At 42.5% G+C, this 26,848-nt stretch overlaps 3 protein-coding genes across 9 annotated transcripts in view; 1 reads left to right on the plus strand and 2 right to left on the minus strand.

The window, feature by feature from the left end:
- Window positions 1-8,142, minus strand: part of NEK11 (NIMA related kinase 11) — a 168,175-nt gene extending 160,033 nt beyond the window's left edge. For all 3 annotated transcript variants that reach the window (XR_011855881.1, XM_072153484.1, XM_072153485.1), the window contains exons 1-2: window positions 8,007-8,142; window positions 555-796 (exon numbers count right to left, since the gene is read on the minus strand). Coding sequence is in view for 2 of the 3 variants with exons in the window: in XM_072153484.1 (XP_072009585.1) it covers window positions 555-736 (182 nt within the window). In the remaining variant the exon portion in view is untranslated. The remainder of the gene's footprint in view (window positions 1-554; window positions 797-8,006) is intronic.
- ASTE1 (asteroid homolog 1) lies at window positions 8,124-16,452 on the plus strand. 3 transcript variants are annotated; one of them, XM_072153482.1, is made up of 6 exons: window positions 8,124-8,366; window positions 9,754-11,080; window positions 12,051-12,261; window positions 12,868-13,054; window positions 13,141-13,201; window positions 15,455-15,592. In XM_072153482.1, exons 2-5 carry the CDS (start codon window positions 9,776-9,778, stop codon window positions 13,178-13,180), a joined length of 1,743 nt encoding a protein of 580 aa, XP_072009583.1. In that variant the 5' UTR covers window positions 8,124-8,366; window positions 9,754-9,775; the 3' UTR covers window positions 13,181-13,201; window positions 15,455-15,592. The 3 variants fall into 3 exon arrangements, with proteins under 3 accessions (XP_072009583.1, XP_072009584.1, XP_072009581.1); XM_072153483.1 differs by lacking the exons at window positions 13,141-13,201; window positions 15,455-15,592 and adding an exon at window positions 14,690-15,446; XM_072153480.1 differs by lacking the exon at window positions 13,141-13,201 and having other exon boundaries at window positions 8,127-8,366; window positions 15,455-16,452.
- Window positions 16,453-24,478: 8,026 nt separating this feature from the next.
- Window positions 24,479-26,848, minus strand: part of ATP2C1 (ATPase secretory pathway Ca2+ transporting 1) — an 80,307-nt gene continuing 77,937 nt past the window's right edge. For all 3 annotated transcript variants that reach the window (XM_072153487.1, XM_072153486.1, XM_072153488.1), the window contains exon 27: window positions 24,479-25,443. In XM_072153487.1, coding sequence (XP_072009588.1) covers window positions 25,313-25,443 — 131 coding nt within the window. In that variant the 3' untranslated portion in view covers window positions 24,479-25,312. The remainder of the gene's footprint in view (window positions 25,444-26,848) is intronic.

The following is a 26,848-nucleotide window of genomic DNA, read 5'->3' on the forward strand; positions in this document are numbered from 1 at the left end:
CACCGCATAGTTATTTTATATAAAGCCCCCCTAACACCCTATGGATACATTAGATACAGCTCCCCCTACCCCCATGGATTCCTTATGTAAAGCCTTAAGTGGGACCCCAGCAAATTTTCAGTCGCATATACGTCCCCATAGACAGCACATGTGTGGAACCATTCCCCGCCGTACTTCGGGAAAAGATAGAGCATGCTCTATCTTTCCGCGTGTGTGTGGCCGTGCAGCGCTTTTCTCTATGGAAGGGGGAGGGGTCACCTCCTCCTCTCCAGCACCCAGCGGTATGCCCAGCCGGCCGGTATACGGCTGTGTGAATGTACCCTTAGAGTGCATTAGAGTTCTTTAGAGTGCATTAAAGTTCTTTAGAGTTCCTTAGAGTTCATTCCTTAGAGTTCATTCTGAAATTTCAGCCACAAGTCTTACATCCCTAATTTTTGCCAAATTTCCAATATTACCATAGATTTTGCATTCATTTACAAAAGTGATTGTGAAATAACTCTGACCAGTGGTACAGATTAGTGTAGAACTGATGTGAAACGCTCCCAGTTACTTACATGTTTTCCTCCTCTTTTGCCTTCTTGTCTAACACAAGATAGACTGTTCCGAAGCTTCCTCTCCCGAGCCGCTGCTGTATCAAATATCGCTTTGCAATTAAGGTGTCTGTGCAGGCAGAGAGAGGGCGAGCGTCATTTCTCCCCTGAGATTCCTTGTAGTTTGGCATTATAGCATTTTTCATAAACCGATCCTTTTAGAAAATCCTATGACAGTGTGAAGTCCATAATTAAAGGGATTAAACCTTTAGGGAAACAGAAAGAAAATCTATTAAAACAGTTTACAGCTTGATATAGGGCACAGCATAGCAAGGTATCATGACACACATTAGCCCTTGGTCAGCAGGTTATGCTAGAAAGTTAATTTGGACCTATGAACATTGGATCTACAGTATTCTATCATTTTTAAACTGTAATTAAAGCTTTGAAGCTATTTTTTTCAGAAATTAATAGAGCAGGTGATAATAGTAAACTATAAGTATATAAACTATAAGTATATAATATACTTCATTCATTTGTTTCTGCTTCATTCTCCTATCTGAAAGCCTTTTGAGGTCCGTCCACTTCAGACAAAGGGTTAAAGAGTCAACTAATAATATATATAAATCAATGGAAAACAAGCCCTTATTATTCACACCTCAAACCAAAATACCAAGATGGGAAAGAGAATTATAGCTCGTCTTAATATAAGCCCCACCCCCCTGAATGCACCAACTAAGAGCTAAGAGGTGAATTTTAATCCCAGAATTCTGCTATTGCCTGCAAACATTCGCTCCAACACCTGCTCCGCCATAAAATTATTTACAAAGGTGAAAATAGAGCTGCAGCCTGGGGAATTTTAGCCATTTTGAAAAATGGACACATGTCTTCTATACATGTAACCTATAGGGGAGCAGAATACCTTCCAATTGTGGTTTCTGTTATGCTCCTCTATGCTCAGTGTGATCCTGCTTTCATCTGTGAAGAGCACATGGCGCCAGTGGTGAATATGCCAATCCTGATGTTCTCTACTAAATGCCAAGCCTTCTGCATGGTGTTGGGCTGTGAGTACAACCCCCATCTATGGACGTTGGGCCCTCATACCATCCTCATGGAGTTGGTTTCTAACTGTTCGTGCAGACATATGCAGATTTGTGGCTGCTGGAGGTCATTTTGCAGGGCTCTGGCAGTGCACCTCCTGTTCCTCCTTGCACAAAGGTGGAGGTAGCGGTCCTGTTGCTGGGTTGTTGCCCTTCTACGCAATTCTTTACCGATGGTCTGGAGTTAGCCTTACATTATACTGGAGGGTCAGTACAAGTGAGATCAATTCATCTGGACATCATTAAGTTAAGCAGGGGGTGTCACAATTACAATCTAATTTCTACTCCTGCAGCTGAACACAAATACGTGCGTTGATTCTCCGCCTAATAAGCCCCTTTCATTGTGTTTGGATTTATTCAGTCCCCGGCTAATGGCATGCTATTACAAAGTCATTAACAGGAACTAACTCTGCGGAGACTGGAGGCCTCACGGAAACCAACCATCACTATCTGACTATCTTATATTTTTACACAATTTTATAAACTATTCTGATTTTTTTTTACGTAAACAGCGTCTGTGACACATGGGGATTCACATGGATAAAATACTGCAATGTGTGATGTTAGAGAATGAGGAGAAATAACATGACGGGGGTAAGATTTGTAAATTATAGAGGTAATGAAGTGACATTAATTATACTGTACAGTAGAAGTGCTCGCTGCCTGCTCTCCTACAGAGACACTGTGTTTAGTTGGTAAATTCAGAAATGATTTTACAAGACGTGAAGGAAAGATGCAAGGCCTGTAATTAGCTCCTGTGGATACAATGGTTGCTGTAAAGTGAGTAATCAATGGATATGAGCACAATAGGTTATCTAATCATAGAGGACAAACAAAGGCAAAGTCCTGCCAATGACTAAATGGTAGCAGCTCAGTTACAGCTGGAGGGGTCAGTCATACTGTGGATCTCTGACAGAAAACCTTATATGTCCCCAGTTGGCACATGGGTGGTCTGACTTTTAATATAACTCTACAGAAGATACTTACCTCCCTATTCCAGCATAAACTGGGAGGTTTGTGGTGGAATTGGGGGGATGTATTATTTTTAAGACCAATACAATACCAGACATAATGTGGCTGTGTACCATTCGCACATCCCTAGCCATTGTATTATCCATACCGCTCCATAGAACAAGGCTACATGACTGAGATTTATCCTCTTTGTAAGTATAAAGCCTTACCTACCGCTTACTGGGCTTCATTCAAGTGATGTTGTAATGTTGATATAAAATCTTAAAAAAAAATCTCAATAAAGAAATATTGAAACAAATAAATAAATATGGAAAGTTACAAAGACATATCAGTAGGGGCACTGTGACTATTCGCGACTGTGTGGGAACTGTTACTATATTAGCTACTGTTGGGGCATTTTTACTATAATTGTCCTGAACCCAAGGCCAACCACACAAGCATATGGCCCGAGGATCTCATCTTGGTAGCTAATGGCAGTCAGGCTCCCACTGGAGAGCACATGGAGGGCTGTGTAGCCCTCCAAAGAAATGCCACCCAACACCATTACTGACCCACTGCCAAACTGGTCATGCTGAAGGATGTTACACAGAGCAGATCGTTCTCCACGACGTCTCCAGACTCTCCAGTGCTCAGTGTGATCCTACTTTCATCTGTGAAGAGCACATGGCGCCAGTGGTGAACTAGCCAATCCTGGTGTTCTCTGGCACATGCCAAGCGTCCTGCACGGTATTGGGCTGTGAGCACAACCACGATCTGTGGACGTCAGGCCCTCATACCGTCCTCATGGAGTCAGTTTCTAACCGTTTGTGCAGATACCTGCACATTTGTGGCTTCTGGAGGTCATTTTGCAGGGCTCTGGCAGTGCACCTCCTGTTCCTCCTTGCTCAAAGGTGGAGGTAGCGGTCCTGCTGCTGGGTTGTTGCCCTCCTACGGTCCCCCTCCACTTCTCCTGGTGTACTGGCCTGTCTCCTGGTAGTGCCTCCAGCCACTAACAGACACAGCAAACCCTCTTGCCACAGCTTGCATTGATGTACCATTCTGGATGAGCTGCACTACCTGAGCTTGTCTCATGCTACCACAAGTGTGAAAGCACCACCAACATTCAAAATTGACAAATACATCAGCCAGAAAGCATTGTTACTGAGAAGACGTCTGTGGTCCCCACCGGCAGAACCACCTGCTGTACATTCCATTTGCACAGCAGTATGTGAAATTGAATGTCAATCGCTGTTGCTTCCTAAGTGGACAGTTTAATTTCACAGATATTTGATCTACTTGGAGTTATACCATGTTGTTTAAGTGTTCCCTTTATTTTTTTGAGCAGTGTATAATAAGAAAAAAGGAAACAAATATATAGAAGGGACAAAACCAAAGTAATGGTAGGTTCAAACACAAAATGAAACAGGATACTTTATAGAACACCAAAAATATGAGACCTATTCATACCAAAGGATTATTCCAAAATGTAACTTTTATTTTATTAATTTATTACAAGTTAAAATTGTTTTGTGTATCCAGGAAGTGATGTTAAAATTAGACTAGAGCTACCTGCTAAGTATCATCATTTATTTATAAGTAGAGCAGAGGGAAGTGGTGACTAGTTAATGTACTTAGTTTGTTCTTCAATTTATTATAAACCACTCTAACAATTATACTCCAGTGTAATATTGAAGTACTGAGGCTCCAAAGAGTGAAGTTACCAATGAAGTACACTAGGTGGCACTGTTGTCCACATGTTTGATACAGAATGAGTATAATTTATTAAAAACTGATATTCTTAACTCAATGCACAATAAAAAAAAAACAATTGTAAATTTAGAATTGCCAAATTAGTCCCCCCAACATGTTTCGCCACTATAGCCCCATTCTCCCCAGATAATGCCATGTTAGAGGCAAAACATGTTTGGGGGGGGCTATTTTGACCATTTTAAATGGGCTAAACACTGCAGTTAGGATATGTTACAACAGTATTTCTAGAGGTGAGACTGCATGAGAGGATACATGTGACTATTACCGTAGTTTTGGTTCAATACGTTGATTATTGTGCATTGAATCAAGTATATCAGTCTTTACTAAATTATACTCATTCTGTACCAAACATGAGGACAACAGTGCCCCCTAGTGTCCTCAGTTGGTAACTTCTCTGATTGGAGCCTCGGTACTTCATTAACAAACTAAGTACATTAGCTACTTGCCACTTCCCTCTATTCTCTAATGTAACATCACTCAGACTTACTTTGTACATAAATGATGATACTTTATAGCTCTATAACGCTAGTCTTATTTTAATATCACTTACCGTTGCACAAAACAATTTTAACTTGTAACAAATAAAAGTTACATTTTATAATAATCCTTATTATATGAATAGGTCTCATATTTCAGGTGTTCTATAAAGCACCATGTTCCATTTATTTTATATACTATATATATTTACTATGTTGTGGGGACATAGTAATAACTTCTATGTGGGTACTGATACTATTTTGGCTACTTTGGGGGGACTTTTACTACATAATATACCTAGTTTCTATACCGTGGGGGCATTGTTACTGTATTGGCTTCCATAACTATATTGGCCACTGTAGGGCACAGTTACTAGTGTATTTTGTAGACTGTGGCGGCACTGTTACCATACTGGCTACTGTGGGGGCACTGTTACCATACTGGCTACTGTGGAGGCACTGTTACCATACTGGCTACTGTGGGGGCATTATTACCATATTGGATACTGTGGAGGCATTATTAATATATTGGCTACTGTGGGGGCATTATTACCATATTGGCTACTGTGGGGGCATTATTACTATATTGGCTACTGTGGAGGCATTATTACTATATTGGCTACTGTGGTAACATTGTTACTATATTGGCTACTGTGTAGGCATTATTACTATATTGGCTACTGTGGGGGCTACTGTGTCCTTCTCAAACTAGGAAAGACCAATCCCACTGTTAAATGTGGATGTCAAGATGTGCGCTAAAATGCTGGCCTTGCGTATCCACCTATTATCCCAAGCCTCATTCACCAAAACCAGTTGGGGTTTGTACTGGACTGAGATCCCTAATAGAAAACCATAGCTATCGGTGCTAGCGCTTACTCACAGTGGAGAAAGCTTTTAACGGCGTGAAATGGGAATTCTTGGAGGCAGATTTATGCACGGTGGGTATAGGGGGCATTAGGGATTTATACTGTGACCCCAAGGCACAAGTAAGAGTTAATGGCACCCTTTCAGATTCTTTCAATATTGCCAATGGGGCAAGACAAGGCTCTGTCTCATTTCTTGTATCTGTTAGCAACTAAGCCACAGGCGAATGCCATAAGCGCCAACCAGATCATACATGGCATCGCGCTTGGCTCCACAACGTGCAAGATCTTAGCTATTCACAGACAATCTGTTACTCTATGTCACATCTCCCAGAATTTAGTACATATGGAAATATTATCAACTTAAAATTAAATGCTCACAAATGCAAACTCCTTGACCTTACCCTAAGAGGAGAAGTCTGACCTCCAATCAGTCTTCCCCTTTAAGTAGGCAGAATATGCCATACACTATTTGGGGACCTATATTCCTGCTGATCCAAAACTTCTACTTAGCCTTAAAGGAGTCCATGAGCAATCGGCCTGCCAGGACCTTATGATAGTATTCATGAATATAAGATCAAGGTCATGGCAGGGCCATTGTTCATGGACAGATAGAGATCACATGACCTTCCATCTGCGGCCATTTTATGGTCTGGCTGATGAGGTAAAAGACAGGAGGCTTCACTTTACAAGAAAGCGGTGCAGAACTTTTTATAGATGTATATTGGTAAATTACCTAATATCCTTCCCCCCACATTATCACACACATTCCAAAAACCAACTATACTCAGATACTCTGGAATACTGAGAGGACTTTGTGAACTCTGTATCATTGGTCGTCAGGATCATGTCTTCAAAACTGGCATCCTCCTTTGCCTCCTTTATCTATTCCAGACTGTCCTGACACTTCTGCCAAAATCCTTTCTTGACTGCCTAAGGGTGATGGCACACGTGATGTTTTGAACGCGTTTTTGGCCAGTTTTTAAGTAGTCCGTCAAAAATTGCATGCGTTTTTTGAAAACGCATCCGTTTTTGACAGGTTTGACCAATTATCTAAATTCAGTAGATAAAAAGTAGTAAAAAACGAATGCATTTTTTAACCCGTGCGTTGTTTGAAGGACTGCTTAAAAACAGGCCAAAAACGCATTCAAACGCCATGTGTGCCATCACCCTTAGACGGTTAAGTCAATCCTATGTCTGGCATACCTCCACACTGAAAAAATGTGTTCACTTTATGCTGTAGGGCGGCTACCTCTCCATTTGTGCTAGATTACACCAATGCCTTGGGGGCGGCCTGGTGGACTTCTGGTTCACTTTTATTTAACCCTGTAACCTCACCCCTTGTAGCTATGCTACTCAGGTGATGGTCTGCTCACCCCTCTAGGGAGCAATCCTGACTTATCTGTCTGTCAGACGTGAAAGGTGACACCAATACTCCTCTCCGCAGAGTCTGAGATATTATTGACGCTGGCTTCAAACCACTTTCAGACACAGCATAGCAGTCCTTAGACCTTAGACACACCATTTCTCTGATCTAGTTACTGCTGGTACGTGGAGAGGCGGTGGACTTTTACCATACTTTACACATATATGGGAAAGGGAAAGTGACCAGTCTTTCTCAACTGAACAATGGCAAAAAGTCCTACACTCACAAGGCTTCAATTTCCTGCCATCTGCAAGAAGTGAACCATAATATACATTCTCAGCATTTTATTAGTGGCTCATTGTTTATTAGAGTTGGTATAAATTTTCTCACGATTTTCTCACGAATTTTCTCTTGCATACAAAAATTAATCCCACCCCTGCTGGCACCCAATAGGGAATATTTATCATATGATGTGCCCCCTCTGTCATATGGGATGCATCAGGAGGCTCCGGCGGACGTCTACACATTAACCTGCGACCATTCACACAATGGCTAATACGCAGGCAGGATCGCCCCTGTGCCTCCACCAGCCACATCCCCCTACACCTCCAATTAGGAGGAAGGTTAAGGAAGGAAGAAAAGTGGCGTAAAATCCCCGATAAATATCCCCCAATGTTCATATATCAATTGTGTGAGGTAAGGTGATATGTCAGTAAGTTTATATATCATGTCAATACTATTTCTGTACCGCAATTATAGTGTGTATAACAAGAAGCAGCGGCGCCCCCTATCTACATGTCTCTCAGGTGCCTAATACAAGATCCAATGCATCTATTGTCCTCTGTTATCAGCCTGGTCTGCACTCCATGCTATCTATATCTCCAGTTCTGCACCATTACTACACACATAATGTCAGGAGCGGTATAACTATCGCGATATAGCTGCTGTACCTCTAGCTCCACGAGTGATATTTCCACATGAGATTCCAATGTTTTCTTCGCTGTCACTGCCTTGTTTACACTTCAGTATCCATGGAAACCGTGCGTCAGCATATCGCGCCGGCCATGGGGCTCCTGTGAGATGACGTCATCAGGTCGCGTCCGAGCTTCACGTGACGGATCTTTTTCTGAGAACTCAGCTCTGATGAGCAGACTGTGACAGATCACCTGATGCTTCCACAAGCTTCTGCTTTGTGATGTAGTTGCCCGGCTTCATGGCATGGCGGCTCACTAGTATACTCCTATCCTTCTTGCCCTGGTATAACACTGCATCATGTCGCCTAATTGAGCTCATTCCTACTACTATACATGGTAAGTGCACAATGGATAGAGGGATCATGTAACTAGATGATGCACAGGGACAATGTCACTTACACCTTCCACACCGCAGTGATTGCATATTAGGGCCTGTTCACACTGCTTATATCATTGGCGGACAAATAGGATGCAGGCAAAAACAAGCAACATACACAACACAAAGCAAACAACAAACTAAGAGAGCGGTTATAGTAGTGAGGCAATAAATACAGTATGGCTCTCATAGCAGGACACATATTTGAAGAAGTAGCTTCAATATATTTTTCAGGGTATATCAACTTCCAAATGCCTTAAATTTAAGCATTTTTTGGCTCAACGTCGTTACATGATTTGACGCTTTTTACACTTTTTTGTGGGGCGTCCAAAAAGGGAACTTTTGTTGGAGTTAGCCCCAAACTTTCCAGGAGTTGAGAAGGAGATTAATTAATTTGTTAATATTGTCTGTCTGGTCCTTTAAAGCCTATCAAGACTTCATCATTAAGGAGGTAAGATAAGTGTTTACAATGTATAACATTGGCAAAACATAGAATATATATATATATATATATATATATATATATATATATATATATATATATATATATATACAGGTGGTCCCTGACGTAAGGACACCCGACTTACAGACGGATCACTCTGCCCACTGTGACCTCCGGTGAAGCTCACTGGATGTTACTTTAGCCCCAGACTGGAATGATCAGCTATAAAGTGTCTGTAATGATGATTTATTGATTGTCCTTCTTCCCATGACAGCTCAAAGCTTTGAAAATTGTCTGGAGCTACAATTATAAAATATACCTGTTCCGAGTTACGTTCAAATTTCATAGTTTATACGGTTGAAAAAAGACACTTGTCCATCAAGTTCAACCAAGGAAGGGAAGGGATTGGATGAGGAAGGGATTTAGGGGAAACAATTCTATATAACATAACCATCAATGTTGGTTGAAGCTCTCTACTGTCCCTGCTGTGACCAGCGCCTGAGGCAGGCTATTCCACAGATTGACCGTTCTCATATTAAAATAGCCCTGTCGTCCCCGGTGATTAAACCTTGATTTGAATTAAGCTTAATAACAAACCTAAATAATCCCTCTTGTACGTTACCCAGTGATTGGCTCTACTGTTTTTTTAAGATATCATAATTGTTTTAGAATTTGACATAAAAGAAAAATATATAACTGTAAACCTATTTCAAAAGTGACACAGAACAACTCCCCATAGCCCTTGGTAACAATAAGGATGGGTCCTAAACCCCTCTACTGATCTTGTGTTCTGGGCAATAACTTGTTAGGAAGTAGGTAAAATTCTGCATGAACACCACTTTGAATGAAATGTAAAGCAGTATTATTAGTGACCATGAAAGTAACTTGTCTCATTGTTATTGCAGAGCCTTAGCCCTTGTCCTCAACATGGGAATCCAAGGATTCATGAGCTTTGTGTGTTCTGAGAGCGACTTCTTCAGTCAAGTGAAAGTAAATAATACCAAACTTATAATAGACGGTAACAACTTGTATCACACGTTATACTTTGACTCTGGTCTGGATCTTGTTCATGGCGGAGACTATGACAAATTCACAGATGTCCTTCATAAGTTCTTTGAAAGTTTGTCCCTGTGCAACATACAAGCCTATGTCGTGTTTGATGGCGGCTGTGACATATCTGATAAAAAATTGGAAACCCAAAAGCAGCGAATCAGGGACAAGATTAAAATGGCACAAAGCCTGGCGGACGGCAAAGGTGGTAGCGTTCTTCCTCTCCTGAGTCGCGAGGTTTGTATTCAGGTCTTGAGGGACCTGAAGGTGCCCTTTGTCCAGTGTTTCTCTGAGGCGGATCGTGAGATCGTGGCGTTGGCCAATCTCTGGGACTGCCCTGTACTTTCCTTTGATAGTGACTTCTGCATCTTTGATCTAAAGGCCGGATATTATCCCCAGAAATCTTTCCAATGGAAAAACATCATCTCTATAAAGGAAACCCAGGAGTGTTACATATCAGCTCGATGTTTCTCCGCTCAGAAGCTCTGCCGTGTTTACAATAACCTCAATATAGTTCTGTTGCCTTTCTTTGCTGTTCTTACTGGAAATGACTATATTAGCTTACCAGCGTTAGAAACATTCTTCAGTAAGATCCATTTGCCAGTAGGCAATTCCAACCATAGCAGACGAAGACATGCAAGAATACATGGTCTACTGAACTGGTTATCTACATTTTCAGATGTGGAAGAAGCCATGGAAAATGTGCTCAACTATCTCCGAGCAAAGGATCGGGACTCGGTCAGACGGCTCTTGTATTCTGCCATGGAAGAATATAGTCTTGATAAGACTGTAAACCTTGAGCAATTTTTTCTAAAAGGTCTATATGTCTCTCCAACCGCAGTGAAGCTGAAAGTGCCTGAGTGGGTGCAGATTGCTTTATCTAGAGGGCAACTCCCACCATTGCTTAGTGATGTGTTGGTGTTGAGAAGAGTGTTTCTTCACGCTCAGGTTGAAGACATCAAGAAGGCATCTGCTCATTTTATTACAAAGCCTGTTCGTATTTTGATCTATGCCCTGCTCCTAAATTCATCCCATGATTCACAACCAGAGTCTCAGAGACAGAAGGAACTCTATGTTAATGAATTTGATAGGCTGGAGAATAACCTACGAAGATCTAAAGTTGAGATAAGTTATCCTTTTGATGATATCAGTGAAGATCTTTCACTCTCTAAACTTCCACAGGTAAAGACCTATTGTGTCGCTGCAGTTTGCAATCATTCTGCATTTACTTTCATTATGAGCAATGAAGGAAGATCTACCATGAGATCTGTAGCTTTGTGGTGAAGTCTTAGCTTTAAAGGAAATCTACCATTTGATTTCATGCATTATGAACCAAACATACCTTGAGAATGCTGTGGCTACACTGATGCAGCAGCATATCTTGTTTAATGAGTTGAGTGGTTTTGCTGAAAAAACAATTATAAAATTCAGGACCTTGGGAAAGCTGGATTGCATGTTTCTTGCAGTACATTACATGAGTTGTCTACACTGTTCCAGACAGGACTAGTCAACCTGTGCTGGATCACTCATGCACAGCAGCCTGTTAGCGATTACATCATTCTCCTGTGCAAGACGAGAAACTCTGAGCCGAGCAAAGGTGCGACAGTGATTTATTATCCTGAATATTATAATTGTTTTTTCAGCAAAACCATTCAGCTCAGGGATTAAACAAGATACGATTCTGCATCAGTGTAGCTACAGCATTCTGAAGGTATGTTTGGTTCATAATGCATGAAAACAAGTGGTAGATTTTCTTTAAGGGATTTTTCAGGATACATATATTAATAACATATTCATGGAGTAGGTACTCAACGTCAGATCGGTGAGGGTCCAAAAGGCATCACAACCTGTATCCGAGCCAGCCCTTGCTTTGAGTATAAGGGGGCTTTTTCAGCATACAAATGTGCTCGAAAACTCGGCTTATACGCAAGTGTATACAGTAATCCCCCAATGTGCTGAAATGTAGAAAGCGGATGCTGCAGAAGAAGTACATTAGTGGCTGCTGTTTATAACAAAGCTGTGCATGAAAGAAAACAGGACCGTTTAATATAATATTTTATTATTAGAAAATGTATAACTTGTCGTTCTTAAAAAAAACAGCTGAATCTATTATACTACTTTAAGAAGGCTTTTGATATTATACTCTTTTTAGCTGCCATTAGAAATACGATTGAAACTGCTTCTCCGGGGCCTTGGCGTAAAGATGAATGACTTGGAGTCTGTGCCGCCGTCCTATAAACTTCTGCTGGCTATAGTTTGTTACTGGATCAGAGAAGCAGAACCCAAAGTAAAACCGTATCATGTCAAAGCCCTCATCATAGGAATTGTGTGTGGAGAAGCCTGCAGCATGCACAATAAACCAGGTAAAGTTTATTTAGGCTACGCCAGGTTCCCAGCATCCCCAGTCTCTTAGTGATTATCTACATTGTCCTCCAATAAAACCTAGACAGGGAGCTCTCTATACAACAGTGCAAGATCCAGAACTAGACCCGCTGTCTTTGGAACCAAAGCTTTTGCATGGTTTGACTCCAACCTCCCAAGGTTTGACTACTATTGTAGCCCCCTACCTGCAATGATGTGACAGACATAGGCAGGCACAGCTCTTAAAACTGGTTTGGAAAAAAAATATTTATATATTAATGTGACTTGAGACTAGAAAATCATAGCTGTTTGTTCCTCAGTACTAGGGACAGTCGATGGACAGGTAAGGAGCCATTTTTGGAAAATAGCATTCATATTATCTCATTCAGGAAAATTCCTTATTTGGGAGTATGTAGACAGCTATTTTAGTGTGCATTCGTTATGGCAAAAAGAAATAGTTATTCTGGCTTCATCATGGAGTGGGTAGCAGATCTTGATGGACTCTCCAGACCACAGTGCAGCACATGGAGAATGCCACCTGGAGACCTGAGGCTTGATGTATATGCTAATTCCTAACTCAATGCTAAGATTTGTTCTGTTTGCCTTAGATGAACATGAAGAAGCCCTGACATTAGTGTGTGAGCAGATCAGGAAGATGCGGAGTGGAGGTGCTCAGCACAAGAGACTGAATCTGGAAGATGCACATATATTGTGCCAATGGCAATGCTGCCTACACATATTCATCCACTTTAATCAGCTTCTCTCCACACCGCTGCCAGAACCGGATATCACCAGGTCAGATAAGAGAACTATAGTATCTACCAGTATAAGATGTACCATCAAGGTGGAAGAGATGGGTTCTGTTCTTTATCATTACACAGCAATATTATCTACAATAACCAGCCTGGGGGCCGTGTTTAAAGAGTTACTAAAGTTTTGAAGGTACGTTCACATATTCAATTTTTCAGATGTATTTTTGAAGACAAAAGCAGGTGTGAATGATAATGGATGAGAACATATCATTGAGAGAAGCTGCTCTTTTTTTTCCCACTCCACTCCTGGTTTGTTAAAAAAAAACTTCATCTGAAAAACTGAATGTGTGAACAGACCCTCAAGCTAATTTTCTATTTCAGAAATGAATAGAGCAGGTGATAATACTAGACTTTGAAATATACTTGGTTGAGTAAAGCAACTTTTGTGCATTTGTTTCTGCTCTTCCTCTTTTAGTGAGCAACGTATTTGGTCTGGCCACCTCATACAGATAAGGAGGCTAAAGTTTAACTATTTCCATACCTTTCCATTTTCCTTGATGATTCAGCTCTTATGAGATTAGCCTATCCAGGGACTGTATGTAAAGAGTCATGTTATTAGACATTTCACCAGGCTCCTTTCTCTCTGAGCTGTTGGCAAATGACTTATTTGGTATCCCCGTGATCCCCGAAGAATAAAGGAGACATTTCATTTGGGGCGCACAGTGAAAGTCGTAAAATTCAAGCCAACAAGAAAATACGCAAATGCGGTTTTTCACCAATTTCAATGCATTTGGAATTGTTTTCTGCTTCAGTACACGGCATGGAATATTAATAATTTGTAATGCAGAAAGCAAGCATTCACACAGCTCTTTACATGGAAAAAGTTATAGATTTTTGAAGGTGGGAGTGAAAAATAGAAAGTGAATTTCTTTCTGTTGAATACAGTATACCCATGTTAGACTGCGTTCATTATCTCCCTCTAGTGGTGAGTGGTGGTAATCTTGGCAGCATATATCTTCCTAGATTATCTATCTTTTTATTGTAATCATATATAGCAAACAAAACTTAAGGCCCCTTTCACACTTGCTTTGCAGATCACGTCAGAGTTTGATCAGGGTTTGGTCAGTGAAAAAAACTGACATTTTTCATCAGAGTTCAATCAGTTTTCAGTCAGTTTGTTCAGTGTCTGTTTTTCATGCATGTTTTTTTGACAATTTCAATGCGTTTTTCACACACAGAAAACAGGCGTGAAAAAGACTCAGGACTGAGCTCTATCTTTTCTATAGCAATTGATCAGTGAAAAAAACATTGCACTTGCATTGCACAGTGCAATGCATTTTTGAAGCATCTCCATAGACTTGCATGGTGCATTTTTCACACATGTGACTTGCAAAAGTAGATCATACTGCAATTTAAATGCACATTAAAACAAATGTGTGCTTGAAAAAGAATGCAAGTCTGAAAAAAAAAACATTGATTACATTGGATCAGTGTGCAAGAGTGGATCAGAGTGCAAGTTCTGTGCATCAAAGGCAAGTGTGTTAAGGGCCTAAGTATTAACATACATAATGTTTATTCATTCTGTTGTATTTACTATACCTTGACAAATATTGTGAAATGCATATTATATATTAGGTTTCTCAATGCTAAGACGTTTTGTTTTCTGCACCAAACGCAGGTTTAATGCTGTATATCACACGTAAGACTGAGGGCCAGTCTGGATCTATCAAACCTATCAATTCTTTTACTGAGCAAAGAGTGTTAGACCCATAGTCTTATGGTAGATCAGTTATAGCAGATATTTATGCTTTTGCTGTGGTTGTGACTCACAACCCCTATAAGGTGAGCACATATCCTAGTGTGATTTTCTGTTGGCTTGAACTCACCCGAAAATACTGTACTATATAAAACACTATATTTTTTTCCACATCTTCTGCCAATTTCATAAACTGCTACAGCTACTAGTAAGTTTTCTCTTATCCCAAATTCTGTATTCCTTCCCTACACATGCCCTGTATTTGCTGCTTCTTGGTTAGTGAGAGGGAATACAGTGCAGAGTGGGGAGACATTATTGAAGCTCCCTGCCACCCACATTCCCAATGGGCAGACGTACCCTTCACATATACCCAGGTGATGCGGAAACAATAGGTTTGCATTAATTACATCCACATGCGACTGATACACCTGTTTATCACAGCAGACATTCTGCAGAGGCATAAGTAGTGCGCTTTTAAGTGGAATTTACTACATATTGCACATTTTACAAAGGGGGAAATACATGGTTACAACCTGTAGCAAAAATCGCCCATCATATGGAAGTGTTTTTGTCATCTTACTTTATCCAGGTGGTACACATTACTCGACCAAAGAGTTATGTGTACGACCACTCTGAAACACTGCTCTTGCTTGAGTAGAATATGACCGGTTATTTTTCTCTCCACAGACTTTACAGTGGTTCTCTAGTTTATCTTCTGACGCAGAAGCTGAAGACTTCAGCCTCCTCTGAAGACTTGTTTAAATCATGTCCATCACTGGAGAAGCTGTATCAGGACTGTATTCACACTGCAATGTCCACCATCACTCAGCAACGACTCCAGAGTAGGACTAAGGCTACAACGTCTAAGAAAAAAGGGAACAAGGGGAAGAAAGGGTCAAACCTCAAAGGAGTCCGTGCATTAGAAAACCAGCCCCAGTGCGAATTCAGCAACAGATTTGCTGGCCTTGCAGTGGAAGATTGAGTTTCTATTTTATTGCCCATGAAAGAAAAACAAAGCAATATTTTATTAGGCCATTTAATCTAAACCGAACTATAAATTATATCTATCCAGCATTTTTTTTATCCCGTCATCAAACACACTTGTAGACTAAAAGTTTTACTTATGATCTTTATATGGAAACACTAGATTTAAAGTGGTTGGCCGCTATCACAAAACGTTATCAGGGTAAGGACAAGACCCTAATACAATATTTGCCCTGGTAAAGCAGGCAGGTCAGCAGGACTGTGACATCCGGTGTCCTATGTCTTTCGGTGGATGAAGAGGGGCAGTGAAAGCCCTTTCCTTCCAAATAATTGGTTGGATTGGGGGTGGGTGCAAAGAAACGAGCAATGTCTGCCGGTAGGCAACAGGACACTGGACTCCACAGGAAGGCCAAAGTCCTGCTGCTGGTAGGTCACATCATCTTACCAGAAACTTCACAAGAGTCCTAAATGGGTGACCCTATTAGGGTCTTGTATTTGCCTTTGTAAAGTTTTGTGCTAGTGGCCAACCTCTTTAACACAGTATTGGTTTGCCTACAATTCGCTTTTCAATGGCATATTCATTCTGCTTCCACTTTATCCATCCTGTAGGGGGTCACATGACCATGATCAATTATACTACAAGGTTGTGTGTATGGTTTAGTTAAAGGGGTTGGCCACTTTTCATTAAATCTGTTCAATTAGACATGTCTCTGCATATATATGTACCTATGTTTTTTTGCCTCATTTGATAGCTTCACCCTTTCCCTGTCCTCGCCATGCTGCCCCCTGCATATATAAACCACTCAGCTCCGGGATTAACCAAATATGATCCTACATCAGTCTCAGCAGTCTCAAGGTATGCTTGCTTCGTAATGCATCAAATCAAATGGTAGATTTCCTTCAAGGCAGTAAAGTCACATGGGCATCTTATGTAAGAGTGCCCCACCCCTTTAAAGCCTGTGAGATACAGTTCCGAAGGATAGAACCGCCAAGAGATAGGCCTATAATAAGGTGTTTGTAAAATACAACTGACCCTTGGACTACCTCATACTATGCCCTATACAAATTTGTCAACCTTCCTGAATTTTCCAGAGCAGGCTGAGAGTGTAAGGTCCCTTTCACACTTGCGTTTTTCACGTGCGTTTTCTGCGCATGCTTTTGACACGGAGAACTTGCATTGCACCATGACCCATTGTAATCAATGGGTCTTTTCAGACTTGCATTTTTTTTCACGCACACACGCACGTTTTTTTAAAGCGCGTTTAAATCTCGACATTCTCTACTTTTGCAAGTCACGCGCGTGAAAAACGCACCATACAAGTCTATGGAGATGCATCAAAAACGCATTGCACTCTGAGACACTTGCAAGTGCAATGCATTTTTCACGCATCAATTGCCATAGAAAAGATAGAGCTCAGTCCTGAGTCCTTTCACGCGCATTTTCTGCGCGTGAAAAACGCATTGAAATTGCATTAAAATTGTTTTTTATGCGCTTTTTCAATGCAATTTCAAAGCAGACACTGAACAAACTGACTGAAAACCGATTGAACTCTGATGCAAAATGTGCGTTTTTCACTGACCAAACCCCGATCGCACCCTGATCAAACTCTGACGTGATCTGCAACGCAAGTGTGGAAGGGGCCTAAGTAAATATGTGCATGTCCTGCGTCTGAAAAAATGTTCCAGCTAGCAAAACCCCAGAAGACGGAAGCCACATCATGTGCAGAATCAGGCGTCAGTAGGGTGAGACTGCAAGATAAGAACTTGTAATTGGGAAAGTATTTTTGACTCCTCATGGAGGAAACTTCTTGTGATGTTTTGTAGAGGCAGATTATATAATGACATTAGATTCGGCCAGGGAACTGGTGCTAATGTTTATTGCTACCAGCATTTCATACCACAAGGCGATTTTCTTGTAGTGGATGCATATGTATAGAAGACAATTACAGGCAGTCCCCGGGTTACATACAAGATAGGGTCTGGAGGTTTGTTCTTAAGTTGAATTTGTATGTAAGTCGAAACTGTATATTTTATAATGGAAGTTCTAGACAATTTTTTTTCTTTTGCCCCAGTGACAATTGGAGTTTCAAAATTTTTGGTGTAATTGGACCAAGAATTATCAATAAAGCTTCATTACAGACATCTTACAGCTGATCATTGCAGTCTGGGACTATAGTAAAGCATCCAGAGAGCTTCACCAGAGGTCACAGTGGGCAGAGGGGTCTGTCTGTAACTATGGGTTGTCTGTAAGTCGGGTGTCCTTAAGTAGGGGACCGCCTGTATATATAAAATTATATAAAGCCATTATATTCATGTTCTGAGGATTAAACCATTTCGACGTGTCCCATCTCAACTGTGATGGATAACTGCTAATTGTAAGGGCATCTACACAACTGAAGTGTGGACTTGCATCGTGGGAAATGTGTAGCATAATGGCATACGGGAAATTTGTAGCAAATAAATGGCGCCACTTATTGCTGCAGAAATTAACCAATGTTGGGCTCTGGCCTCCTGCTGCACAAAAATGTCCTCGTTCCAGTCATCATCTAGTTTCTGATGAGAATAATGACCCAATGATAATGATACCCTGCTGAATTTGCCTTGTGTGATAGTAAATAATTTTGTACAATAAACCGGTAATTACTCACCGGTAATTGTGTTTCCTTGAACCACGACAGCACCCAACCAGAGAGAGGGATCCGCCCCCAGGGACAGGAAACCCAGACTTCAAATTCTGCGGTACGCCCCATCTCCTTCAGTGGATTACAGAGACTGTATGGGACTTAATGTTCTTGATTAATTCTGACCACCGTATCATTCAGCATCACTTTCAATGAGAGAATCTCACACCTCTGTGACATACACATAACATTTAACACCCAAGTGTGAAAAGAATTTACAAGGGAGGGAATAACCAGGGTGCTGTCGTGGTTCAAGGAAACACAATTACCGGTGAGTAATTACCGGTTTCCCCCTCTCACCACGACAGCACCCAACCAGAGAGAATAACATAGATGAAATCCTTTAGGGAGGGACAACCGAAGAAAGAACCCTTCGCCCAAAGGAAAGTTCCTGTGCACCTGCTACATTTAGCCTATAGTGCCTATAAAAAGTGTGTGGAGAAGACCAAGTGGCAGCCTGACAAATCTGATTAACCGACACCTCTCTAAATTCTGCCCATGAGGAAGAAACTGCTCTAGTGGAATGGGCTTTTAGACCTTCTGGTATCGGCTGACCGGCTGCTAAATAAGCGGAGCTAATGGCTTGCCTAATCCATCTAGCTATAACTACCGCTGAGGCCTTCTGCCCCCTATTCTTGCCACCAAAAAGAACAAAAAGACTATCAGATTTTCTCCAATCTTTTAGTCCTATCCAAATATAGCTCAATGGCCCTTTTAACATCTAATTTATTAAACTCCCTCTCCCTATCTGTAGAAGGGTTACTGCAGAAGGATGGGAGCCTGATCTCCTGGGATCTATGGAATCTAGAGACTACCTTTGGTAAAAAGGCTGGGTCTGTCATCAGAACTACTCTGTCATCCAAGATCTTGAGAAAAGGCGCTCTACATGACAGAGACGATATCTCTCCAACCCTACGGGCTGAAGTGATTGCTACCAAAAATACAACTTTTATGGTCAGCCATTTTAGTGAACAAGACTCCAGGGGCTCAAAAGGATCTCTTATCAGATAATTTAATACCAGAGTGAGGTCCCAGGGGGGCACCGTACATCTCTTAAAGGGGGTCATACGAGATGCCGCTTTTATGAACCGAGATATCCAGGGATGAGAGGCTAAAGGGGACTCAAACAGGGAGCTAAGGGCAGAGATCTGAACTTTAAGGGTGGCAGGTTTTAGGCCCTTATCTAATCCTGCTTGCAGGAAATCTAATATCTTAGCTATATTTGGATGAGCTAAGTCTATTTTATCTGGGGAACAAAAATCTGAGAATACTCTCCAGACCCTGAAATAGATTTTAGAGGTAACTACTTTTCTACTCTTCTGCAGGGTTGTAATTACCTTGTCCGAGAGGCCTTTTTCTCTCAAGATGCGCCTCTCAAATTCCAGGCCGTCAGATGGAGGTTCGTAATCTGCGGGTGGAATAGTGGGCCCTGGGAGAGGAGATCGTGACTCTCTGGGAGGATCCAAGGGTCTGATATCGATAGCTCTCTCAATACTGAGAACCATGCCCTCCTGGGCCAGAAGGGGGCTATAAGAATAACTCTGGCCTGGTCCTGCCGTATCTTCTTCAGAACCCTTGGAAGAATAGACAGGGGTGGAAATGCATATGCTAGGCTGAAGTTCCACCTGATTGAGAAGGCATCCAGACTTAAAGATCGGTCTCTCGGGTCTAGGGAGCAGAAGAGCCTGACCTGTCTGTTCTTTCTTGTGGCGAATAAATCCACTTCTGGTTGACCCCAAAGTCTGGTTATCTTGGAGAACACCCTCCGATTCAGGGACCACTCTCCTTGACGTAAGAGATGACGGCTTAGGAAGTCTGCCTGCAGATTGTCCTTGCCCCTTATATGAACCGCCGATATTGATCTTAGATTGGCTTCCGCTAGTTCTAGAATCTGATGCGAGAGGTTCATTAAGGACCCGCTTCGGGTACCTCCCTGGCGATTCACGAACGCCACCGCTGTGACATTGTCCGAGGCAATCTTCAGGTCTGTCCCCCGAATCATCGGTAGAGCTTGTCTGATCGCCTGCAGGATGGCCTCTAGTTCTCTGTGATTTGAGGACTTTTTCCTGGATTCGTCGTTCCATGATCCCTGGAATAAGAGGCCCCTGACCTGGGCTCCCCAACCCGTAGAGCTTGCATCCGTAATCATGGATAGAGGGTTCTCCTCTCTCCAAGGCCGGCCTGCCTGGAGGTTCTCCTCTCTTAGCCACCATCTCAGGGAATCCAGGATCTGTTGAGGAAGTGTAATCCTCTGGTCCAAGGAGGACTGGTCCCCCCTCCAGTTCTCCAACATGAAGAGCTGTAAGGGCCTTGCGTGATACATCGCCCAAGACACCGCTGGAATTGCCGCTGTAAAGAGACCCAAAGTCCTCATAATGTCCCTTATGGTAGGGGATGGCTGTCTGTACAGCCTCTCCACCGAGGCTACTATCTTCAGCACCTTGTCCTGAGGAAGGAAAGATCTCTGCTGAGTGGAATCTAATGTGATGCCGAGAAATATCTTTGATCTGGCCGGAGTGAGGGAGGACTTCTTCAGATTTACCATCCAGCCCAGGCGATGTAGGATCTTCATCACCACCTTTATTAAGATCTGCAACTCTTCTGCCGAACCTGCGATCAGCAGGAAGTCGTCCAGATATGGCACAAAGGTGCCCTGATATTTCCGTATGTAGGCTCCCACCTCCGATATTAGTTTTGTGAAAACTCTCGGTGCTATCGCCACTCCAAAGGGCAGAGCTCTGAATTGGAAGTGCTCTATCTTGCCGTCCATCCTCACCGCCACTCTCAGGAACCTCTGACTGTCCGGATGAATAGGGACGTGGTAATAAGCATCCGCTAAGTCTATGGAAGCCATAAAACAATCCTGAAAGAGCAGGTTTACGGTTGACCTTATCGATTCCATCTTGAACTTTTCCACTTTTAGGTAGTAGTTTAGTGGTTTTAAATTTATAATGGTCCGGAATGTTCCGTCCGGTTTCTTTATAAGGAACAGGGTTGAATAAAATCCTGTCCCTCGATCCTGCAGTGGCACCTGCCGTAGCACCTCCTTTTCCAATAGGGATCTTACTTCGGTCTCTAGAGCCTGTCTTTCTGCTCTTCCGGCCACTGAGGTTATCTTGAAACGCTGTGGGGGAGGGGATAGAAAAGGTAGTTTTAGGCCATCTTGTATGATCCCCAAAATCCACTTGCTCCCTGAAATCTTGCTCCACTCCGCCTTGAACAGGGAGAGCCTTCCCCCCACAGGACCCCTGGCGTCATTGCTGACCGGGACGTTTACTGGAATCCTGAGGCCGGGAAAACATGAATCCCTTAGACCTCCTAGAGGGTCGCCACCCCTCCTTCTTGTCTCCGGATCTCTGAGGAGATCTAAATCGCCTTGAAGGGCGAAAAAACTTCCTCTCTTGAGGCCTTGTACTAGGAAAACCTCTCTTCCTGTCAGCTGCCTTTTCCAAGATGTTGTCTAGTGCAGACCCAAACAAGAATTCCCCTTCACAGGGAATACTACATAGATGACTTTTTGATGGGAGGTCACCTGTCCAGTTTTTCAGCCATAAGGCCCTTCTGGCAGAATTAGATAAGGCTACCGATCTTGCCGATAACCTTAAGGCGTCCACCGAGGCATCGGCTAAGAAGGCAGAGGCCTTCTGTGCAGTGGTAACCTCCGAGATGAGATGTGACCTGGATGCACCAGCCTTAATCTTCTCCTCCAGCTGGGAAAGCCAAACAAAAAGAGACCTAGAGACGCATGTAGCCGCGACATTGGGTTTGAATGCGCCCGCTGCTGCCTCCCAGGAACGCCTTAAGAAGCCATCTGCCTTCTTATCCATAGGATCTTTAAGCACACCTGAATCCTCAACTGGAAGCGCACTCTTTCTAGACACTTTAGACACGGCAACATCTACTTTTGGCGCCTTGTCCCAAATCTCTGTCTCCTTCTCAGGAAAGGGATACTTCCGCTTCATAGCTCTAGGGATAAAAACCTTCTTGTCTGCCTTGCGCCATTCTGCTTGGATAAGGGAGGAAATATTCTCATGGATAGGAAAAACCTTTCTCTTCTTTTCTCCTAGACCCTGGAACATAACGTCTGTTACAGAGCGTTCTTCTTTTTCATCTTCTAACTCCATAGTTGATCTTACTAATTTTACTAGATGATCAATATCCTCTATAGGAAACAGGGGTCTGCCTGACCTGTCCTCCTCCTCTGACTCAGATGATTCTCCCGAACTAGGGCCAGAATCTTCAAGTTGCCTGGAAGTGCCTGGGGAATTCTCTGACCTGAGGGATCTCCTTATTTCTTGCACAGAACTACGTACTTCCTGCTGGATTAGCATACGCATGGATTCAAACAAGGTCGACTGCTCTTGTGCTAACAGGCGCTGAACACACTGGTCACAGTTAGGTTTTAAATAAGAGTCAGGTAGATTATCTCCACAGATTCTACATGCATGATGCTTAGACTTTACAGTGGCTTTCCCCTTACGAGATTCTTCCCTCTAAAATAAGAATCACATAAGACATCATCAGAACCAGTTTAAAGGCATGGTAAGGCCACACTCACCAATCAGCGGACTATCCCCCTACTCAAACTTTACCGTAGCGGTGTCCACCGACTCTCTACCACCTTCATTAGAACTCATCTTATTCAGTGGTGAGGATACAGCTCCGTTTTCATCCACGACTGGAGCAACTCCTGTGGCTGGCTGTGGGTGCTAGAAACAACACACAGGACTCCTGTGTGGGATCTCCTTTTAAAATTACCGCGTCTGACGTCATCTCCCATGTGGACGCTGGGCGGTGCGTCACTTCCGGTCCTCACCGGAAGTGGAGCCGGCGCCATTTTGGGGAAGACCATCGCAGAGGAAGAGGCCAGCGCTCAGCCGCCCTTCCACACACACGCCTCCACTCCGGATCGGAGGCGTGCCGGAGTCCGCCCGCACCCACAGACTGCGCTGCACCTCGCAGCCTTCACCTCCTCACCGCCGCCGAGTGACCACCCTCCGGTAAGCCTCGGCGGGGGACCTGTGCAGCCACCTGGGGGTACCTGGGACTCCCATTCCCCCCTCTCACCGCGACTCCTGAGTCTCACCGAGACTCACTGGATCCCCCGTCAGGGACAGGAAACCACTGAAGGAGATGGGGCGTACCGCAGAATTTGAAGTCTGGGTTTCCTGTCCCTGGGGGCGGATCCCTCTCTCTGGTTGGGTGCTGTCGTGGTGAGAGGGGGAAAAATGTATTATGAATTTCAAGTGCTGACATTTTGTGGCCAATAAAGCATGTAATATAGTATGTAGTAGTGTTTCACCTGTCAGGGGGAGGGATATTATAGTCACTACTTTAAATCATTATAGTATTGGAAGCTGTCATCTCACTAGCAACTTGGCAAATCCTTGCAACATTTCAGTCTAAATCAAGACCTTGCTCAGACACTGAAAACGAACAAAGGAACTAAATATCCTAGAAAATCACTGTAATAACAATGGCTAATGCAGAATAGGAAAATTAAAAAACAGCAGGTAGAAAATAGAAACTGGGTGCAATACATTGTAGGATATATTATATCACATAATACAGGTATATAACTACAATGTCACAGTAGCAAACATCTACTCTAACTGCAGATGATACCTATCGCTGCGGGCTCTCTGAGATGCGGCGCCGTGCTTATTCACAGCCCCGGCCAAATATATATAACATTTGGCCGGCGCTGTGAATAATCCCCTCTGCGGCTGTATCGCAGCGAGCCGGCAATCGCAATACTTACAGGTACACGCTGACAGGGGCGTGTAGGGGGGGTGTCGGCCGGCCCCCTCATGAATACGGCCAGGGGACAGGATACGAGGATCCAACCTCTTACTTTTTAAGAGGTTGGATCGATTAAAACCAACTTTGCCAACCTAATTTTTTTTTTTTATGTCATTGCTATAAAGAGGCTGGGGGAGGATTAAGGGGGACATATTTGGTGGGGGTCTTTTAGGTGGGGTGACAGGTCCTCCTTAAGGATATGTTTGAAAAAAAAAAAAAAAAACACAAAAAACAGACTTTTTTGTAAGAAAGTTCAAAATTTATGGACATCAGCCAGGTGAGGTACAGTATGATTAACAAATAGCGTCGAAGAACAGTAACCAAGATATAGTACAATTTGAGCTGTGCAAACATCAGAAAATAAAATCATGACAAAATATTACAGTATAACAATAAAATCTGAACCCTACAACAGTTGTATCACTATAGTAGTCCTGGAACATTTCTAGACACTGAGCAACAATAATTCATTTTCTTCTTCTTGCCAATCGATGCTGATGTCTACTCAAAGAAACCAAATGTGTAAAAGAAAAGAAGCTTGTAGTAGAGTGGTTAGCTGTGCTCATCTCTTATCTCAGAGGGCAACATTACACAATGGCAAATCAGGTCAATGGCATGATACAGAAAATAAATATGGGAAGCATGGCACGGGCTGTGCGTCTCATGTGAACAGCGTTCTAAACATTAGAAAAACATAGTTTTGTAATAAAAACCCACCATGAAGCAGAATTATATAATTATGTACATCATGTATATAAAAGAAATATTCAACTACATAAGTAAGCAGTTTTACAAAACCCTTTAACCTACATTTCGGTGAAGAGAAGGCAGAAACCAAACATAGAATGATTTTTTTTTTATATATATATAATTTGTTATAAGTCACTTTTGGAAAACCTCTGAAGACCTTGTCAATACTTAAACGGTTCCAAAACATAAGTTACACTTTTCAGTAGCAGCCTGCTATGGGGGCGGCCCTGAGGGCTACACAGAGTCCTGCCACCGTTGCTCCATTTTGGAAGTCCTTAGAACTGAAGCCAAACGTCTCCACACACCGTTTAAAACAATGCAATATGCATCATACATCAAGAAAGAAAGTAGACGGCGATCCTTTGCGTTTCTCTAGTCCCTCTTGGCTGCGCTCCACTTTCTTAATGATTTCAGACACAACACATACAGAAGATGTAAGTCCTATCAAAAACAGGAGGTCTGAAAAACAAAGTCAAAGGGTAAGACACAAACAGTGACTAAACTTGGGAGAAGCTCTTATAAGAATTCAAAAGCAATCCCTATCCACAGGGACCTCCACTGATCACAAGAATGTGACCCCTGCGTTTCTCACTAATAGGTGGAGTGGCAGGTAGTGAGAACAGGACCCCACCAGGCCTCAGTAATCGGACATCATTAATACTCATGTTATCCCCTATCCTGTGTGTAGAAGATCACTTTTAAACTTGGGATAACCTTTTTAGGTTTGCCATTACTTTTTAGTTATTTGTAAGGAAACTGGTAGCTGCATCTCTGATGCATAAATTATTGCCCCATACAGTAATTTTCCCCCTACTATAACCTTCAGTGACATCAGGGATGAGGAAAAGGCTCTCTTCTACTAAAGTAGTGAGGAAAGGAGCAGTTACAAAACTTCGCACCTAATTGGGATACTTATTGATTCATACTGGGACCTTGATCATGGAAAGTGGTGTCTTGTTCTGGTGAATACGTGAAGATGCATGCATGAGAGCTAAGCATAAACTTTGTAAATCTTGATCATTAATTGTTTGGGGTTGAGAAAGCCTTTTAGATGATTTTAAACACAAATGAGTTTTTTGATATAAAAAGGCTCCCCCCCCCCAACTAGTTACTAAACCAATATTCATCTTTAAGGAAACCTACTATTTGATTTGATGCATTATGAAGCAAACATACCTTGTGAATGCTGTAGCTACACTGATGCAGGATAGTATCTTTGATAATCCCTGAGCTGAGTGGTTTTGCTGATAAAACAGATATAACATTATGAAAATGAAGCTCTATAACTTCTGTGGCTCCTTGACATGACTGCAGGAGAGGATGATGTAATCTGACTTGTGCCTGGAGGCAGAATAATCAGTTGCTGCACATCCCCCAGCTGCTATGTATGAGTGATCCAGCTCAGGTTGATTAGCCATGTCTTGACTAAGCTCCATGTGTAATGTGTTTATGTAGGCAGGCAGCCTGTCACAGCTTTCCCAAGGTCCTGAATGTTATAATGGTTTTATCAACAAAACCACTCAGTTCAGGGATTGACAGGGATTATCAGTGTAGCTACAGCATTCTCAAGGTATGTTTGCTTCATAATGCATCAAATCAAAATGGTAGGTTTCCTTTAAGCTTGTAGTACAATGGAATATATTTATTCCATTTATTAGGCACTTCATCCTCTTGCAAGTACTTGTCTGCCAATATCTAATTAGTCTCCGAGCTACACAGAGTACGGTGCAGTACAAAATACAGGCTGGCCTAAACTGCAGCTAGTAACAATTAAGGCTGGTGCCACACGCACCGTTTGTCTGCGTTTGAAAACGCAAACAAAGCCGCACCCACCGGGGCGGCCCAATTGCATCAGCGTTTCTAT

Source organism: Engystomops pustulosus, chromosome 5 (assembly GCF_040894005.1).
Source record: "Engystomops pustulosus chromosome 5, aEngPut4.maternal, whole genome shotgun sequence".
NCBI classification, from domain to species: domain Eukaryota; kingdom Metazoa; phylum Chordata; class Amphibia; order Anura; family Leptodactylidae; genus Engystomops; species Engystomops pustulosus.

What these genes read in the sequence shown, in the direction of transcription:
- ASTE1 (XM_072153480.1), top strand. Translation starts at nt 9,776, where the DNA reads ATGGGAATCCAAGGATTCATGAGCTTTGTGTGTTCTGAGAGCGACTTC. An exon ending in CAGCATGCACAATAAACCAG is followed by an intron (nt 12,262 to 12,867) that starts GTAAAGTTTATT and finishes TGTTTGCCTTAG; the next exon opens with ATGAACATGAAGAAGCCCTG. An exon ending in CCAGAACCGGATATCACCAG is followed by an intron (nt 13,055 to 15,454) that starts GTCAGATAAGAG and finishes TTCTCTCCACAG; the next exon opens with ACTTTACAGTGGTTCTCTAG.